Source organism: Lepisosteus oculatus, chromosome 17 (assembly GCF_040954835.1).
Source record: "Lepisosteus oculatus isolate fLepOcu1 chromosome 17, fLepOcu1.hap2, whole genome shotgun sequence".
NCBI lineage: Eukaryota > Metazoa > Chordata > Actinopteri > Semionotiformes > Lepisosteidae > Lepisosteus > Lepisosteus oculatus.
Window position 1 is genome coordinate 705,833 of NC_090712.1, and position 17,668 is coordinate 723,500.

At 47.9% G+C, this 17,668-nt stretch overlaps 2 protein-coding genes across 4 annotated transcripts in view; one reads left to right on the forward strand and one right to left on the reverse strand.

Moving 5' to 3' along the window:
- The window catches only part of tp53bp2a (tumor protein p53 binding protein, 2a), a 39,024-nt gene extending 29,073 nt beyond the window's left edge, over positions 1-9,951 (reverse strand). Inside the window, exon 1 of one of the 3 annotated variants that reach the window (XM_069180076.1) lies at positions 9,429-9,951. In XM_069180076.1, the coding sequence (XP_069036177.1) occupies positions 9,429-9,455 (27 nt within the window). In that variant the 5' untranslated portion in view covers positions 9,456-9,951. Of the gene's footprint in view, positions 1-7,302; positions 7,525-9,428 lie in introns of those variants that run through there. The other 2 variants (XM_069180073.1, XM_069180074.1) reach the window with 2 other exon arrangements.
- A 4,652-nt stretch (positions 9,952-14,603) lies between these two features.
- The window catches only part of LOC102688929 (exportin-5), a 28,496-nt gene continuing 25,431 nt past the window's right edge, over positions 14,604-17,668 (forward strand). The window contains exons 1-4 of the mRNA XM_069179905.1: positions 14,604-14,866; positions 16,545-16,666; positions 16,980-17,052; positions 17,298-17,435. Coding sequence (XP_069036006.1) covers positions 14,762-14,866; positions 16,545-16,666; positions 16,980-17,052; positions 17,298-17,435 — 438 coding nt within the window. The 5' untranslated portion in view covers positions 14,604-14,761. The remainder of the gene's footprint in view (positions 14,867-16,544; positions 16,667-16,979; positions 17,053-17,297; positions 17,436-17,668) is intronic.

Consider the following 17,668-nt stretch of genomic DNA (forward strand, 5'->3'; position numbering starts at 1 on the left):
GAACCCAGAACACAAGACATGCTTCCCCCGTGATGGTGGCACAACCAGAAACCAGAACCCAGAACCAGGCAAGACAGAGCTCCAGACAAAAAAAATTACTTGGGAGCAACTGGGTCCTAAAATGAAACATTTTGGAGCCAAATGACTTTTTTTAGTCGCCAAATTACAGAATCAAAATAGTTCACATGCTTCTGTGCCCATAGGTCTGTCCTCCTCTTTTATTGCCTGATTCTTGCCCTACTCCATTGTGCCTGACCTCTGACGGCTGATTGGTCTGTTTTTCAAACTTTAAAACTATATACAGTCACAAATGGAGTGTCTACTCATCAGATTCTGAGCCTCCTCTTCCTCTGGTTTGAGCCGAGCCAGAGCCTCTCACAGAGCTCGGGATCACACTGCTCAAGTGAAGGGCCTGCTGAGCTGATCCCAGTGAAACCCTCCAAAGTGGAGGCTGTCTTTTGACAGGCGCGAGACACAGCCCGGGCTAATGAGCACACTTCGCATTCACACAATCACGAGCATTTTGATTGCTTCTGACTGCCTCCATGTTTTTTTACCGTTTCTTTTCTAAAATGCTTCGTCCCTTTGAAAAACTCAGTTTTCCCTGCAACTTCCTGGCCGGCTTTAGAACAAAAGCCGCGATACAGCATTTGTTCAAATTGCTCGATTTAGACGGCTGCTCAGGTGTCGTCCATACTCACGTAAACTTCGCTGGCTGGATTCTGAGGATCCCCGGCAGTGGTCCAAAATCCGCCAGGAGATGCATCAAACTCTTTAGAAAAGTCTGCAATTTTACGCTTCATCATTGTTAGCAGATCAGCCAGCTTGTGGAACACCTGTAGCAGCCTGTGTCCTAGTGCGTAGGTTCTTAGCTTGCTACCTTTAAACCAACCATCACTGACGTGTGCTGTGATGAAGGGACGTACAGGCGTGCACTCTAAAGATGGAATTAACGCCTCGCCACCAGATGAAATTCGACCACATATCGACACAAAATAAAGTTTTGGTGTCTGTCGCTAATGGCGACTAGATTTTAAATAATTGTCGCAAATTCTTATTTTTTGGCGCATTTGCAACCATTTCAGTCGCAGTCTGGAGCCCTGCAAGACCCTTTAAAAATCTGATGACCTATGAACCCCTTGACACTACTTAACTGTTTTTGAACTGCACATCAACTCGTGGTGACGTTGATCTTCCCAGACCTCCCTACACAGTTTATTGGTCGATGACCAGTATGCTTACACTTCCTAAAGATTAATTGTAAAAAAAAACAAAGGTACACTTGTGTCCTGGTGCTTTTTCAGTGGAATCGACAAAGAAAGAGTTCAGCATCGATACGTAATGTGATGACCAACAATTGTCCAGCCAGTCCAGTAGATGTGGCGTGACCACATGGCCACTCTCCAAGCTACCAACTGCAATCAGCTCTCTGCTGTTGGTCTAGTGGTGGAGGAGTGATGTCCTGGAGTTGTCTGAAAGGGACTGCATTTCATTTATGACCAGAGAAGGTTTGAAAAGCTTTGAAGAAGAATGACTGCTCAGTCTCCCCTCAAACTGCCCTTTTCCCACTGTTTGCTCTTTCCGAAAGTGATTAGCCAGGACAGGGGACTGAACTGATTCAAGCCACTCGCCCCCTGTGAAGGGAAAGTAGTCTGGGTAACTCATGACTAAGGACACATGAGTCAGTGTCCTTGAGCCAGCGCAAGGGACTCCAGACCAGAGACCGGTCTGCTTCTGGAAAATTACACAATACCAGCTGGAGTCACGAAAGAGACCGACTCACAGGATTACAAAGGTCCTGAAACCAATCTCTCTGCTCCCAACTTCACATTGCCTGCATCTGCACTGCTGACTGAACTCTTAGAGCAAGAAAAGCGAAGCTTGGACTGACTGCCAGAGGGGGAAAACCAGACTCCCACTGCATAGCCGTCCGGCTTTCTGAACTGCATGGTCATGTACAAAATACAAGTTCTTAGATGGAAGGTACCAATTAAGGACAAAGGCTGGTATATTTGGCAGTAATAGTACTTCAAACGTATGTCTGAGGAAATGTACAGAAAATGAGGTAGCAGGGTCTGTAACTAACTTACAGTCAAAAACTAGTGTTGAAACCAACGGTAACACACACAAGCCGCAATGAAACGGCAGTAATTTGTGTTTTTCCCCGTGAAGAAGTTGTTGTAAACGCTGATGTAAAAGCAGTTCCGGATCAAAACAAATAGCGCAGTGCGTGAGGGACAGGTGTGTCTCCTGGCCGTCAGTCTGGGTTTCACCTGAGCACTTCCGTCAGCAGCGCGGGCGACCCCTCCCCTGGGGCAACCAGGCCCGCCCAGCCGGCGGCTCCGGTTTCTGTTGACACCACCACAGCAACCGCGTAACCATAGCAGCACACACCCCGCCGGAGCGCACCGGACGTCCGGAAGTTCCTACAAGGTGCTTCCTGGGATGACAACGTCAATCACAAGACTCATCAGGGAACAAATATCCTGGAAAAGACTAGTACACATGCTGGGGAAACTGTAGGGAGTTTGTTGAGCGGTTTGGAAGCCAGGAGCTGCAGGACTGACAGCACAGAGGGGAGCAGGAGGGACTGGCCAGAACCTCACTCCACCACACCCTCCACCTGCACACCGGCAGCAAGCCAGCGACGAACAGGAAGGAAGAAACTGCCGCTAGTCCCTTTCAAGTAAAAGCATTACACAAAGCTTTCAAGGGAAGGTTACAAATATAAACCCAGCTGAACACAACCTAACAAACCTCACAAAATACAGACAAACCACAACCTAACAAAATAAGACACTGAATAACACATCTAATAAATAAGTAACAGGTTTATTCCATGCTGAAAAGAGAAGAAAGAAAACGCAAGAAGGCTCCATTGCCGAAACGTTGTGCTTTCTTTCTTCTTTTTCCACCATGGAATAAACCTATTACTTGTTCCTTTGCAGCCTACGCATTCTGACGCAGCTACCCACCTGAACTAATAAATAAACATATAACAAATACAGCTCAATTTTAAACAGTTTAAAAGGGTCAATTGGGTATTATGGTCAGTCTTAAATCCACCAAGATTTATTTTGAATAAAAGTCAACTGAGGAGCTACAGGAAACGGGACTAATGACTGACAGACAATGTGAACAGATAAGTCACTGACTTGATAAGATTCTGACAGGGAAGTCATTAAAAGCCCAACACCTTTCCAGCCCTGGGGAGCCCAAATCCACTTAAGAATTAATGGATTGAAGCCCAGGAGAGCTCAGAGATCGCACAGGCCTTGAGCTCACACTGTGCACACAGAAACCCAAGCAAGCGCCTTGGGTTCTCACACTCCTCAAGAGAAACAAAGACATGCTGCGTTTCTTTCGTCACTGGCCAGTGAAAATGGAAACTCTTATCAGGGCTGCTCAGGAGTTTTTCACACAATGCTCTGCCCTAAAATCTGTAGCAAAAAAAATGCTCAGAAACAAGGGCTGCTCTTATTCTTCCTTAAAAAATAATGCGGCCATTATTTGGCAGGACAGCTGGAAAATGAATCCCACCATGGGTTTATGTGGTAGAACATAATCGCTCAGCAAACATCCCAGTTAAAATGACACGCAACCAGAGAGCCTGCTTACACCAGGGCCAAGGACTCAATCCATGCCCTGCCCCCCGGACACACATGCAATTACCCACTGCAGGACATGAGCCAATGTGACAGCAATGCCTGGATCATCTGTTAGTCATTTTCCTAGGTTGCAGAAACTGCAGCGGTTCAGAGCTCTGATTGATTTGATCCTAACCAATCTAAAATGATCAGATGTTTCCCTACATATTGCGCAACCTGTGACAGCAGAGCATGCTTTTGCTACAGTTCAGTTAGCAGTGCAAATAAATCAGCTTAAACAAAACACTCTGCTCCTAAGCTGTTGGCAGGTATGCACCCACTCCACTGTGCAGGAGGCGTGTGCACTAACCTTACTGCTCTGTTCTGTAAAACAATAGCTTCAGCTGAGCAGCCTAAGCCCAAACCTGAGCTACAGTGGGCTGTTCTCTTCACATAGAGCACTTGCTAATTTCAGAAGGCCCATTGTGCTCTCCAGCCTCGCCAGACCACCCTGCCTGCGCCCTCCTCAGCGAGGGATGGGCTCGAGCAACAGGGCGGAAGTCCAGCATTGTGCCTCTGCCCTGGCCTTCAGCTCAGCTGGGACACAAAGATTCATATCGGGTGGGTGGGGTTTGGCTGAGGACAACTGGGGTAATAATTAACCCGAGCAAAGCAAAACACAAAAATGGCCCCTCAGATGTCAGAGTAAAAAAAAGTAACAGATGTTCACGGTGTAATACCAACGCTTTCCAGTAGTCTGACCTGCATGCCAAGAAATCTTGAAAGCCAAGCAAAAGAATACCGCACGCCAGATGCTGCCATTGTGCCAGTCATTAGGTGCAGTTCTGCCACTTTTCATCGTTAATCTGCCTGTACCCCTCCAGGACACAGAGAGCCACTGATGACGTTGTGCGTTATGTGGCAGTACAAGAAAATATCTACGCATATACATGTATAAATATGAAGAAGCATGTAGAAATCTGGGTTCTGTTGGCCTCGTTTTTGGGTTCATCGAGCAATTCTCACCCTCCACCTGTTTCACTGGACAGCTGGTGACTGCAGTGAAGGCACAGCCCCAGGAACGTCCAGGATGCACATCCTCAACACGCAGCTCCACTCTCCCTGCTGCATCCATACTGAGCGCTCCAGGATTCCTGGCCACACGGCCCTGACCGCCTCACACAGCCCAGCTGCTGAACGAGGACGACGCTCTTCCCCACGTCTGCGGGCGCCGAGACCCAGGCCTCGGGTCTGCGCCGTGCCGGACGGGAGCAGCACCTGGCAACGGGCTGCACTGGGCCGGTCCCACACCAGCTGTCCTCACTGTCCTGCCTGCAGGGCAAGCAGCACTTCTCACTGGTACCTGCATAACGGACCCAAGAGCCACAGCAGGGTCCGCTCAAGGCCCAGCGTCCCACTTTCCTGAGTCTGGAGGTGCAGATGAATCGTTGCGTACTGGTGTCGTGAATAACCGAAACCATGACAACTGTTTCCCCAGACCACTCCACCCTGTTGGGAGAAGACGCTGTGCTCTAAATGAGCGCAAGGAGAACGGTGTGTTCAGTGCCTGCGGCAGACGTGCACCGAAACTGCTGTACAACAGGAAACTGCCTGCTTCTCTCGTTCTCTGGGCCCACGGGGAGGAATCTTATCGCAGACATTTTTGAGGATCAGATAACCGAGACTGACTCATAACTTCAACAAAAATCAGCAGGAAGCCATTGTTATGCGAAACCAACAGAGAATAAAATAAAACGTTGTTTTATAAATCCTTCCGATTAAAAAGATGCTGCTTTCTTCAAGAATCAATCCGTTGCTATTAACGCCTCACTGTTGGGGGATCAGTCGGGGTCTCACTGACTGCCAGCAACAGCGCCCCCTGTGGCGGTGCAGGTGCCTGTAAACCTGCAGTACTGTCAGTGAAACTCAACCACATCACAGCACAGATCACACAGCAATATCTCACACACTGGGACACACACACAACATAAACTGGAATGCTACAGAACCCTAAACAGACAATACACACTAGCCGAATATTTGACCAAGATAAGAAACAACAAAAAGAAACAGACCCTGACAAGTACAGGCTCAGTGACCACAGCCTGGCCATAGAAACTGGGAGACACGGGCAGACCTGGCTGCTCAGAGAGGACAGGCTGTGCTCCCACTGCCAGCGGGGAGAAGTAGAGACAGAGGTGCACTTCCTACTGCACTGTGACAGATACTCTGGGCAGTTCCCACACCTGCCAGAATCACAATGGGTCCGAATCCTACTGGGAGAGGAGAGAACTCAGTTGAACTGGCAGCCCAGTATGTGATCTCCTGTCACAGCCTGAGGAACAGTGAGCCTGTCTCCCAATAATGCTCCATACGCCTAATGTTTCAATGTTTCTTTATTTCTTTTTTATTAGCCCTATACAATTTCTTGCATTAGGAATTCGTCTTTTCGCATACCCCAGCTTTTCTCCAAGGAGAGACAGACAAGGAGAGAAGCTTGGGGTCAGAGCGCAGGGTCTGCCATTGTACGGCGCCCCTGGAGCAGTTGGGGTTAAGGGCCTTGCTCAGGGGCCCAACGGAGTAGGATTCCTCTGCTGGCCGCGGGATTTGAACCAGCAACCTTCCAGTCACAGGCGCAGATCCTTAGCAACAGAGCCACCGCTCCGCCCAAAAAACGCGTGCAAAGCACAATGGATTAGCAGTCCATCGCCTTAACCACTCGGCCACCTCGCCTACAGTATATGTCAATATTTTCTGACATGTCTCTGTTGTAAATGTCTGTAATGTCTATAGATTTTATTTTACTTTTATTTTATGTTTTGTTCCATGTTAATTGTATTATTTTTATTTGCTTTGGCAACACTGATTGTACCCATCGGTCATGCTAATAAAGCACCTTGAACTGAATTGAATTGAAAGGCAGCATGATGGCACCTCCTGTGCAGAATGTCCTCATATTCTCACAAAGGGTCGCAGTGGCAGATTCCATGGATTAACAGCGGGCAACGCCAAAGAAAAACAGCCATTGCAAAACTCGAAACAACTTTAAACCTTTTCCAATCAAAGTCGTAGCTTGTTCGAAAAAGAAGCTATCGTATCTCAGAGGCGATAACGTACTCAAACAGCTGAAAATATTGCATCTCATTCTAACCTTATTTGAAGGAAAAGAATCCAGCTACAGATTTCTCCTTTAGAGCAAACCTTAGTTACTGACATCCTGCTGAGCTCAGAAAAGTCACCTCCTTTTATCTTCGCTAGAAACACACATCTTCCCTTCCAGCAGGGGGGGGTGAGACATTTTTGGAGAAATAGGACTCTTTCCCAAACATCTTGTGCGTCCCCACAGAGAGACCAGCTCCACAAACAAGCGCGCGGCTCATGTGGAGGAATGTAGGCCAGGGGACCCCAGGGCTCAGGGTACGACAGACGGCCGGGCTCAGGCTGGGCAGGGGCTCGCAGAGCCCACACACTGGGCCCCGGCCAGGAGAGTCACTCCGGGCCACCTGGGCAGCGCTGAACCCCCGCGGGGCTCCTGCTGCCCGCTGGCGCGGCGCCAGTCGCGCGGGGGAGAGGACTGGCTTAATTAGCCTGAGCTGGAGCGCGACGGCTCTCTCCCTGGGAATAACAGCCCGACGAACAGCAGAGGCGCCGGCAGAGAGGGCCTGAGCCGATCTCATTCAGCTGACCACAGGCTCTGAAAGACGGATTTACTCACCGGCTGTTTCAGCAGAGACGAAAGCTCAGACTGGTGGGAGAGAGGGAAAAGGAAAAGGGCCACTCTTGCGGAACTGGAAAGCCTCTGACTGGTCTAATCCCGGACTGCGGTGGCGAGACGGCCACTCGGACAGGCAGCAATCTGAATTCCTCCGGGCAGACACAGCTCGCCCCCACAAGCTTGAGGTCCAGCCGGGCTGCGACTGCAGCTGCTGCTCCCCGGAAACACCGACAGACAAGGGCGTAGTGTGGTAAACCTTTGTGACTGGCACCTAAAAATAACCACCACCACCCTTCCTGTCCCCAGGAGCAGCGCTCGTGCCGGGCAGCCCTCCCACGGCCTGGGCCAGCAGCCAGGAACCTGTCTGCGCTCAGGACCGAGCTCCACGGAGAGACAGGTCACAGACACAGAGGAGTTGTACTGAATAACCCGGAGGCGGGTCAGTACAGTATTGGCTCATAGCTGAGTTCCCCAGGCTGGAGGACGTCACCTCTTCAGAGTGTCTGCAGGTATCTGGCCTAGGCTGAACCTCTCAGCACATGTGCACTGGCGTCTGTTTCCTGTACCACAGGCCCTGAACCGGGAGCATCTCTGAATACACAGGTTCTGACCCTGAAGCGGTTCTGAAACTGTGTGGACCAGGGTTTTAATACCTAGGACGGTGTGAAGCTACTCCGCCACCCCCCACTGTAATCATGTAACGTCACAGTGACACACCAACGATCAATCGCAATCGCCAACACAGACTGACAGCAACGCTCACCCAGTGGCGCCACATTTAACCACAAGCCAGCCCAGAGCTGGAGTCCTCACAGGAGCGCCCCGACTTCCATCGCAGTGTCCCCACAGAGCACAGCTGGCAACACCTGGACAAAACGCCATCGCCTGTGCGGCAAGCACATTCCGACTTACAAGTCCTCCCCTTTGTTTTTGTCTCATTCCTCCTCGGCCCTTACAATCCAACGCGGAATAAACTTTTCAAAGCGGAAAGACAGTATCGTGCCGTGTGTTGGGGCGGCGAGGAGCAACGCCTCCCCCGGACGCCAACTGAACGGAGACGGTACCCGAGCGCACCCAGCGGGCCCCTGCAGCTCGGTGTCCCGGGGCCACCACCTCCTCCCGGCCGGTCCTGTGTTCAGGTCAGCCGTGCCGCCTGCCAGCACCGGGCCAGAGCGCCCCTGGCCGTCGAGAGGGAGCTGGAGCCTTACCGCAATCGAACCTCCCTTAGGGCAACATTTCGCGTAGAAGATGAGACCATACGCACATGCTGTAGTTTTGCAAAGGATGCAGATCGAGTTTCAGCGCAGCGCCCTGCCGCTACCTGGCTGTGCTCCGGAGACGGCGCACCAGCTCGCCCGCCAGGCTCTCGGGTTAACCGCAGAACCTGCGCTCGCCGGGAGCAACTCAACCGCAACTTGCTGAAGAGCCTCGCTTTTAGCACCGTCGCTTTGAGCTCTGGCTTGTAGATTAAAATATTCGTCCATAAGCAAGATAAAGTCGGTCAGGAAAACGTATCCATGTTTCAGGTACCTCTAAACATATCACACTGAACAACAGTGAAACTCGACTGGGCGATAAAAAACGCTGCTACGCTTTTACCAGGACGATGACGAGGAGAAAGTACACGGCCGGGTATAATGGATTACTGTTTATGTGGCCGAGGCTTTCATCCAAATCGACTCTACTCGTGTTTGCACTCTTTTAGAGGGCTGGGGTACTTCACTAGCGCAGTGTTTAAGGGTATAACAGCAGTGTCTCATCCACAACCTTCCAGTTACAAGCCCGGAGTCCCAACTACACCTCCACGTTGTACACCGCGCCTTGATCTGAATCTTAACATTCAAAAACGTTTTAAATCGGTTCTTGAAGGGCCAGTTCTCCTGCTCTGTGACCTACGGATCTAGCCGATTCTCTCGTCAACAGGTACAGGGCGCGCAACAGGCGGACAGGGGCATTAGCAATTCTGCTGCACCACAAATCGTAGGAAAAAAAAAAGAGAAGTATGAACTGGATTAAATAAATTTCGACCAAAATTGCTTCAGTCACTTTTTAAAATATAGTGACAAAACATAACGCAGTTTTATCTTAATCACTGAATTTATTTACGTGGTTTATAAACAACTTACCGGCATCATTTTAGCTCCGTACCGCATTTAAACTCCAGTCTGTAAATCTTGTGGATCCGATGAAATAAAGACGTTTCGCTTGATCCGGGTGATTCCGAAGTCAGCAGCAATGGCAGACGAGGAGTTATAGTCTCTCGATCCTTCGCCACTCCTTCTCAATTTCAGACTAAAATCGCACCTGCGGAGCCGTCGAGCGCTTTGTTGCTCCCGACAGACCTGTTGCAAAGGCACGGCGAGGCCTTCTCGACCTCCTCGCACAACAAGGAAAGTTTTTCCCCGATAAGAAAAAAAAATAGATCAAAAAGGAAGACCTAATTCAAGCGGATGCCGAACTCTCAATCGTGCCTGAAGCATCGCCCTGGAGATTTCAATCTCATTTCGAAAAATATAATTACGCACGAACTCAGAAACACGTTTAACAACGAAAAGGCTTCCAGCGCTCGGTCGTCAAGGCTTTCTTAGCGAACTGGCTCTGCGGGCTCTCCGGTTGGATCAACAAAGTGCAGCCCAGCCCGGAGTGACGTAGCGGGAGGAAACTCATCCCACTGGAATTCCGACTCCTCCTCCTCCTCCGTATCCAGGGAAGTCTGGAGGAGCCTCTCCGTGTCTCCTGATGTACCTCGTCGCAACCAACAGGCTGGAACGAACTGGGGACGAGCTGCCCATCGGAGCGATAAGCTACGAAAAACCTAATGATCTAGATAAGACCAACGGTATTAGTTTCGTGTGTAGTCCTTCTTGTGTTTTGACTATTTCTGGCTATTTTAAAAATGAGTTTTATAAAGCCGTGAATATAAGCAATGAATATAAGGGTGATCTTTTATTCCGATTGGATTAGTCATGCAGAAACTGTATTACACAGGTGTTCCCGAGTGTTACAGATGTACCTGCAGTATTACATGTGTACATTTAGTGTTACAGGTGTACCTACAGCAATACAGGTGTACCTATAGCATTACAGGTGTACCTGCAGTATTACAGGTGTACACCTAATGTTACAAGTGTACCTATGTTATAAGTGTATCTGCAGTATAACAGAAGTACAGATGTACACTTAGTGTTACACATGTACCTACAGTAGTACAGTTGTACTTTCAGTGTTACCAGTGTACCTATAGTACTACAGGTGTACACTCAGTGTTACAGGTGTCCCTACAGTATTACTGGAGTACACCCAGTGTTACAGGTGTACCTGCAGTAGGACAAGTGTACCTACAGTATTACAAATGTACACTCGGTGTTACAGGTGTACCCATAGTATTACATATAGTATAGTATTACATATAGTACTACAAGTGTACACTTAGTGTTACAGGTGTACCTGCAGTATTACAGGTGTACACTCAGTGTTACAGGTTATACCTACAGTACTACAGGTGTACTTACAGTATTACTGGAGTACACTCAGTATTACAGATGTACCTGCAGTATTACAGGTGTACACTCAGGATTAAAGGAGTAAGATTAGCATTAGAGGTGTACACTCAGTGTTACAGGTTTACCTACAGTAGTACAGGTGTACTTACAGTATTACTGGAGTACACTCAGTATTGCAGATGTACCTGCAATATTACAGGTGTACACTCAGGATTAAAGGAGTACCTACAGTATTACAGGTGTACTCAGTGTTACAGATATACCTACAGTATTTCGTGTGCGTCGTTGCTCTTATTTTTATTATTCACAGACATCAGATGCGTTTTACAACTGAGGGAACTTCTTCTAACACAAGAAAAATAAGGTTATCAGAAAAAACAATAAAATTGGCACAAAGATAAGGGACTATTAATCTGTAACCCAATCAGCCAGGAATAAAATTATATTAGTTTTCTTAGAAACATGCCAGTTGTAGTTTTTACTGCCTGAGCTCACCAAATCAATGCTGGCATCAGACACTTGCACGCCGCTAGCAACAGTATCAAATCCCCATGGTTCGTTTTTGCTTAACGCTGATGAAATGCAACCCCCTGAGTCCAGTCCGGGTTCGCTGGGAATGGGCTCACGCGAAGATGGGAGCTGAAAAGCTCGTGAGGAAGAAGGGGAATGTGGCACGCGGATCTCCTGATGCTTCCCTCCGTCTGCTAGAGGGGCAGCCGGCCAGCACCGACATGTTCATTTCTAATAATGTCCAGACTACTTTAAATTCCACGTTTATCACCGTGAGCACTTACTCGATGACTGTACAACTGTGAAAGCATATAAACAAATAACCACTTACTATAATTCAGAAATAAAACGGGACATTTGGAAGACGACGGAAACCAGACTAATTGACTAATCAAGGTGGTGCTGCACGTTGGTGGTGGTTGAGGGGAGTGTTCAGAAAACTGTAAAGCACTTTGAGGGGAGTGTCCAGAAAACCGCGATATAAGTGTAAGCAATTAATAATAATAATAATAATAATAATTATTATTATTATTATTATTGATTTAAAAGGAGGGTTAGCAACGGGCCAGCAGCAACCTCTTTTTCGTGAAAACATTTTTTGACGAGGGGATGCTTTTACTCAAACATGGAAAATAAGAGAGCATGCATTCTACCTAAAGATTAATATTGTACCACCCTATTAAGAAATTAAGTGCGTCGCTGTGCCCTCCACCAGACCCCTCGCGCCCAGGAGCCTCGCCAGCGCCTGGCTTCCGGTGTAGCTTCAGGACAGCGCCATCTCGCGGCACGGTGCGTGCAGAGCAGGGCAGCCTGGCCGCCGGGCTGCGCGCGGGGCTGACGTCTCCGTGCTTCCTCTGTCTGGTCCGCGAGCGCTGTTGCACTGTACTGCCGCTCGGCACGGACAGCAGCGGCTCGGGTTCCGCACTCGGAACTGGAGGGCTGTGGGACGGCTGGCCAAGGGGGACAGTGCTGTAGTATCCTCGGCCGATTGGCTGCAGCAGAATACCCAGCCGTATGAATGGGTGCAAACCTGCGTTGCTGTGGAGACAGCAGTGTCAGCCAAGTAAATCTGTAATTGGTAAATTAAATAGTGCATTGTCAAGGTGGCTTGAAAATTAAAGATATTACGATGTATTTCGTCCCTCTATGACATGTGGATTTACTTTGTGTGTTTAGGGGTGTAATTAGAAAATTAATGAAAATGTGAAATTAACCACAATATTTCAAGGGACCATAAGTATTGGGACACATTTGCTTTAAGTCAATTTCACCATGTAAAAGTCTCACAAATTCAGTTTACTTCTCTATAAAACACAAATATCAGTTTTGACTGCTGTGGTTTGTAAAGACAGCTGGGCTGTGAGGAGCCTGCCCCCTGTAGACACTGATGTGGGATGGGGGTCAGTATGGTGACCTATTTTTGTATCGGACGAGTCATTGCACCAGTTTGATTTCAAGCAGAGTGTCTTGGTCTGTTCAGGACAGGGCTCAGGAACTCCAGCATCAGGACAGGCCTCAGTGCAGTTCCTGCAGATGTTTGAGGGGAGACTGAAATTCATGGATACTGTAGCTCTGCTTGGGCAGCATGGCAATGTAGAAGAGCCAATGACTGACACAGTGTCGTGGCACCATCTGTGTGGAGTCTACATGTTCCCCTGTGTTCAAGTGCATTTTTGGTCTCGGGTTTCCCCCACCTCCCAAAGATGTGCTGTGCAGGTTCACTGATGTCTCTAAACACCAGCAGCCATATCACCCTGCAACCCACAACTGGGAACCCACTGAAGCTAAGCAGGTGTGAGCCTGGTCAGTACCTGGATGAGAGACCTCCTGGGAAAAACTAAGGTTGCTGCTGGAAGAGGTGTTAGTGGGGCCAGCAGGGGGCGCTCACCCTGCGGTCCATGTGGGTCCTAATGCCTCAGTATAGTGACGGGGACACTATACTGTAAAAAGGCGCCGTCCTTTGGATGAGATTTAAAACTGAGGTCCTGACTCTCTGTGGTCATTAAAAAAAGAGTGTTTCTTGAAAAGAGTAGGGGTGTAACCCTGGTGTCCTGGCCACATTTCCCATTGGCCCTTACCAATCATGGCCTCCTAAGAATCCCCCTCTATGAAATGGCTACATTACTCTGCTCTCCTCCCCACTGATGGCTGTGTGGTGTGGTGAGCGTTCTGGCGCACTATGGCTGCTGTCGCATCATCCAGGTGGATATTGCACGGTGGAGGGGAGTCCCCATTACCTGTAAAGCGCTTTGAGTGGAGTGTCCAGAAAAGCGCTATATAAGTGTAAGAAATTATTATTAAATTGTCCCTGTCTGTGTGTGGGCCAGCAATGGGCTGGCGTCCGATCTGGAGTGTAGTCCTGCCTTATGTTGTTACCAGGTCAATTTCCTGATAATGTCTAGGGTGTAGCTTTGTTATTTTGTGTGTCAATTTAAATGTTATTCAGACCCCTCTGAATCTTTAACAATACATTGGATTTTGTACAATATCCAGGTCAAAAATATTACTTAATATGTTTTGATGAAGATATTTTCATGCATAGGAATTGTTTTATAAAGTTCAAGTAGGGAGCTGTGTCAGCATGCGTAAGTTGCAAAGGAACAGATAAACGTTTATTCCCTGCTGAAAAGAAAAGAAAAAAGACAATAGTTCAGCTGAGGAACTTCTTCAGGTGTGAGGGAGAGAGAGAAACTAGCACTGGAGAAATTCTGTACTCATTTGCAGATCCACACCTGTCCCCCCCTGCTCCCCACCCCTTCTTACCCACTCTGTCTTCTATGATTTATTTATCTGCTAGTTTCCCGCTCTCCCCCACCCTAAGGAGGCTCCACAGCCTGAGCCTGTGCTTCTTTTCCTTTCAGTGTTGAATAAACCTTTACCTGTTTCTTGTTTTCTGTTTCACAGTGGAGATAGAGATCTATTTATTTATCCATTTATTTACTGTATAATAAATAAAAAAGGTAATAAATACAACATTTATTTAACTGTTTGTAAATTTATTGTTCTGTTGTAAATAAATATACTGTTGTATTTCTATTGTAAATAGATACATATTTAAATTAATATAAATATGTACGCATATTGTTGTTGTGATTTAATGTACTTAATGTGATCTTATGAGTCTTTTATGTTTTGCTTGTGTGTTTTGTACTTTTATGGGAAAAGCCAAAGACAAATTTGCACAGTAGTGGAGTATAAATAAACTAAAGAATTTATCGACATACAGTACACACACTACAAACTACAACTCCCAGTATCCCCCACAGCCTTCTGAAACCCATGCGCCGTTTCCGTCTCCCGGCCTAGCACGTTGCGTGTGTGTGTGTGTACAGACTATAGAATTGAGCGTTTGGGTTGCTGTTCTGGTGTTCGTGTTGGATTTGAACACTGTACTATCGCACCGGGGGTTTATTTCTCGCTGTTCTTTAAAAGCAAGTGTCGAAGCCATGGCGGCCGAGCCGGTAGCAGCGATGTGCGAGCAGCTAATTAAAGCGGTGAATGTGATGATGGACGCGGACTCCAGCCAACGGTACCGCCTGGAGGCCCTGAAGGTAATTTTTTGGGATGGGATCGTGTGTTGCATGTCTGCAGGTTCATATGAATGCACATTTCGGGCGCTCCGCGGAGACTGCTGAAGAGGGGTGCCCACATTGTTTAATTTTAATAAAACTGCCGGAGGAACACGGCTGGGGGTGGCGCTGTTTCTTTATTTTTGCTCTTGAACGAATAATGTGAATTTGTTCACAAAGAATTAGGCACACTAGTCTTGTAATTTGTGAAAAGTGAGCCCGTGGTCGCGTCTTTCATTGTGTTGTGTCAAAGGCAGACCGTGTTCCTGTGTCCTGTGTGTGGGTATTATTTGGAAAGGCTGAGGCAAACTTTATACCGTCCTCTGACATCGCTCCGTCGTGTAGCCACACACACCTGCGGCGAGGAAAGTCGCAGCGACTCGCCGAAAGCAGAATGTCTGTAGAATTTAACTACTACATCAGATACAGAGGCGACCGATAAAAACCTTGGAGCTCTTCTGTGCATTTCTGCGAAAAGACATGCATGCTTTGTCCTGCGGGAGTTGTTACCAATCTTTAAGTTTAGGGATACGGGGCAGCCCTTGTGTGCTCATTCATCCATCCATTTCGTGCAGCCTTTCATCCCCAAGCGATGTCTGTGTAGGAAGGAGTGTGCAGCCTATCGTACGAGTGGTCGATCGGGAGAGGAGAGAGAAATTCTCGGCAGTTGGATTAAGGGGGAGCTCTAGGGCGGCCGGGTTGAGTTTAATCAGGACGCCAGAATGAACACACTTGCCCTTTACAAAAGGCCCATCAGACGACTGTTAACTAAGCAGTCAGCACCTTGGTTTACATGTAATCTAAAAGACCGAACCTCCTACAGTTCGGTGTCCTCAGTCACCCTACTGGGGCATTGGTGTGGAAATTCTGGTCAGGACGGAAGAGCACTCCATACTGGTCCACCAGCACTACTTACCGCAGTGACCTGCTTTTCCTAAGAGTGTTGGATCTCAACCCTAGTCCTGGAGTATTGGTGTTTTGTTTCACAGAGCTCTTAATCGCTAATTGACCCCCTTGTTTGTTCTTAGTGAGATTTTTTGTTTCATTTGTTTAACATGCACAGTTTTGTTTCAGAAATATTGCTGCAGGTGTTTTTTTTTAAAAAAGTTTTAACAAGGTGAATATTGTGCATTCTCTCCTCCTTATTACATGGTAGCAGCATTAATTCTGCCTACACAGCTCCACATGCTGTACTAGAATCCCACTGATTAGAGTTCCTGAGTTCTGCAGAGGTTAGCCCTGAATGTGTGGGATATAAGAGAATTCTTACAATGCACAGGTTAGTTAAAGGTTGATACCAACGCCACATGTTGACACCATACAGCGTTTTGAGAATTTTAGCAGTTAACTGAAGATAAGTTGACCTCAGAGGTTAAGGGCTCAGTTTGAACTAAGTCCTGACAAGACTGGGACTGCTTCAGGATCAAGGCCAAGATCCTTAGAAACTGTCCATCTTGGTACTGGTCAGTCCCAGCCTTGTTCAGCTCCAGAGAGCTGACATAGTCAGGCTTACTAGGTGGCCACACAGCTGTCTGAACCCAACCAAGAGTAGTTCCAGCTGCTTTGTTTTCAGAACGTGGAGAACTGTATTTGACTGTGTCACTAAATAGACAAATGCTTTATAGTTGTATACACTGTCTCCCCTTGCCTCCTTCCTCAGTTTTGCGAAGAGTTCAAGGAGAAGTGCCCCTTCTGTGTGCCCTGCGGGCTGAAGCTGTCAGAGAAGTCCCAGCCTGCGCTGGTGAGGCACTTCGGCCTGCAGATCCTGGAGCATGTCATCAAGTAAGACTCAGTCTTCCTCCTCCTCTTCCACAGCAGCAGAGTGACTGAGGGCAAGGAACTGCGCTCAATCACTGCATCTGCTGACTAATCTTAAAAAGTTTTGAAATAAAGGTAAAAAACATGCATTTTAGATAAGAAATTGTCTTGGCACAAACAGGATTTCTACTCATGTGCTCTAACAAAATCCTAAGGGAGTAGTTAAGGTAGCTGTGCTTTAACTGAGGGTGGTGAGTATAATGTACTGTCGTTGCGTGAGCACAGTGTTGGAATGGATAATGCAGCCTGTGGATGTACCTTGTTTTTCACACCTCAGGTTTCGTTGGAACAGTATGCAACAGCGAGAGAAGATCTATCTGAAAAACTGCACCATGGGATTGCTTTCCACTGTGAGTTACCCGTTATAGATCTGAACGTTGAACTCAGCTGAGCTCTTGTGTCTGGTACGGTTACAATACCGTTAAATCAACATCTTTAAAACAGAGATCAGAGTTTTCTCTGTATGATGCATGAAAGTAAAAAAACAGGAGCATAGAGAAGAAGGAAAGTAGGTATATGGTTTTCTGATCCTTTGTGCTCATCTGCCTCAGTTGGTTTAAATTTTATTGTGGGATGTCTTGTTCCCAAATGACAGGGCACATACCCCATCTTGGAAGAGGAGAGCCACATCAAGGACGCCCTGTCGCGTATTGTGGTGGAAATGATCAAGAGAGAGTGGCCCCAGCATTGGCCTGACATGCTGAAGGAGCTGGAGGCGCTCACCAAGCAGGGGGTAGGCTCAGACGTTCACCTTCCCTGTGTGGAGCTGGGGTGGGGTCGGACAGAGGGCTCGTGAGCAGCTCAAGCTGCAGAGAAGCGCCCTGTTGTCCAGTTGTTCTCCTCTCAGGCTTTTAATCTGTCACTCGGACGCCTCCTGTCTGCGCAGTGGCAGCCCCTGTGATGGGATCTGACTCATCTGTAGCCTCTGCGGGAGCTGCACTCTGAGCACGAGCAGCTGTGTCACTT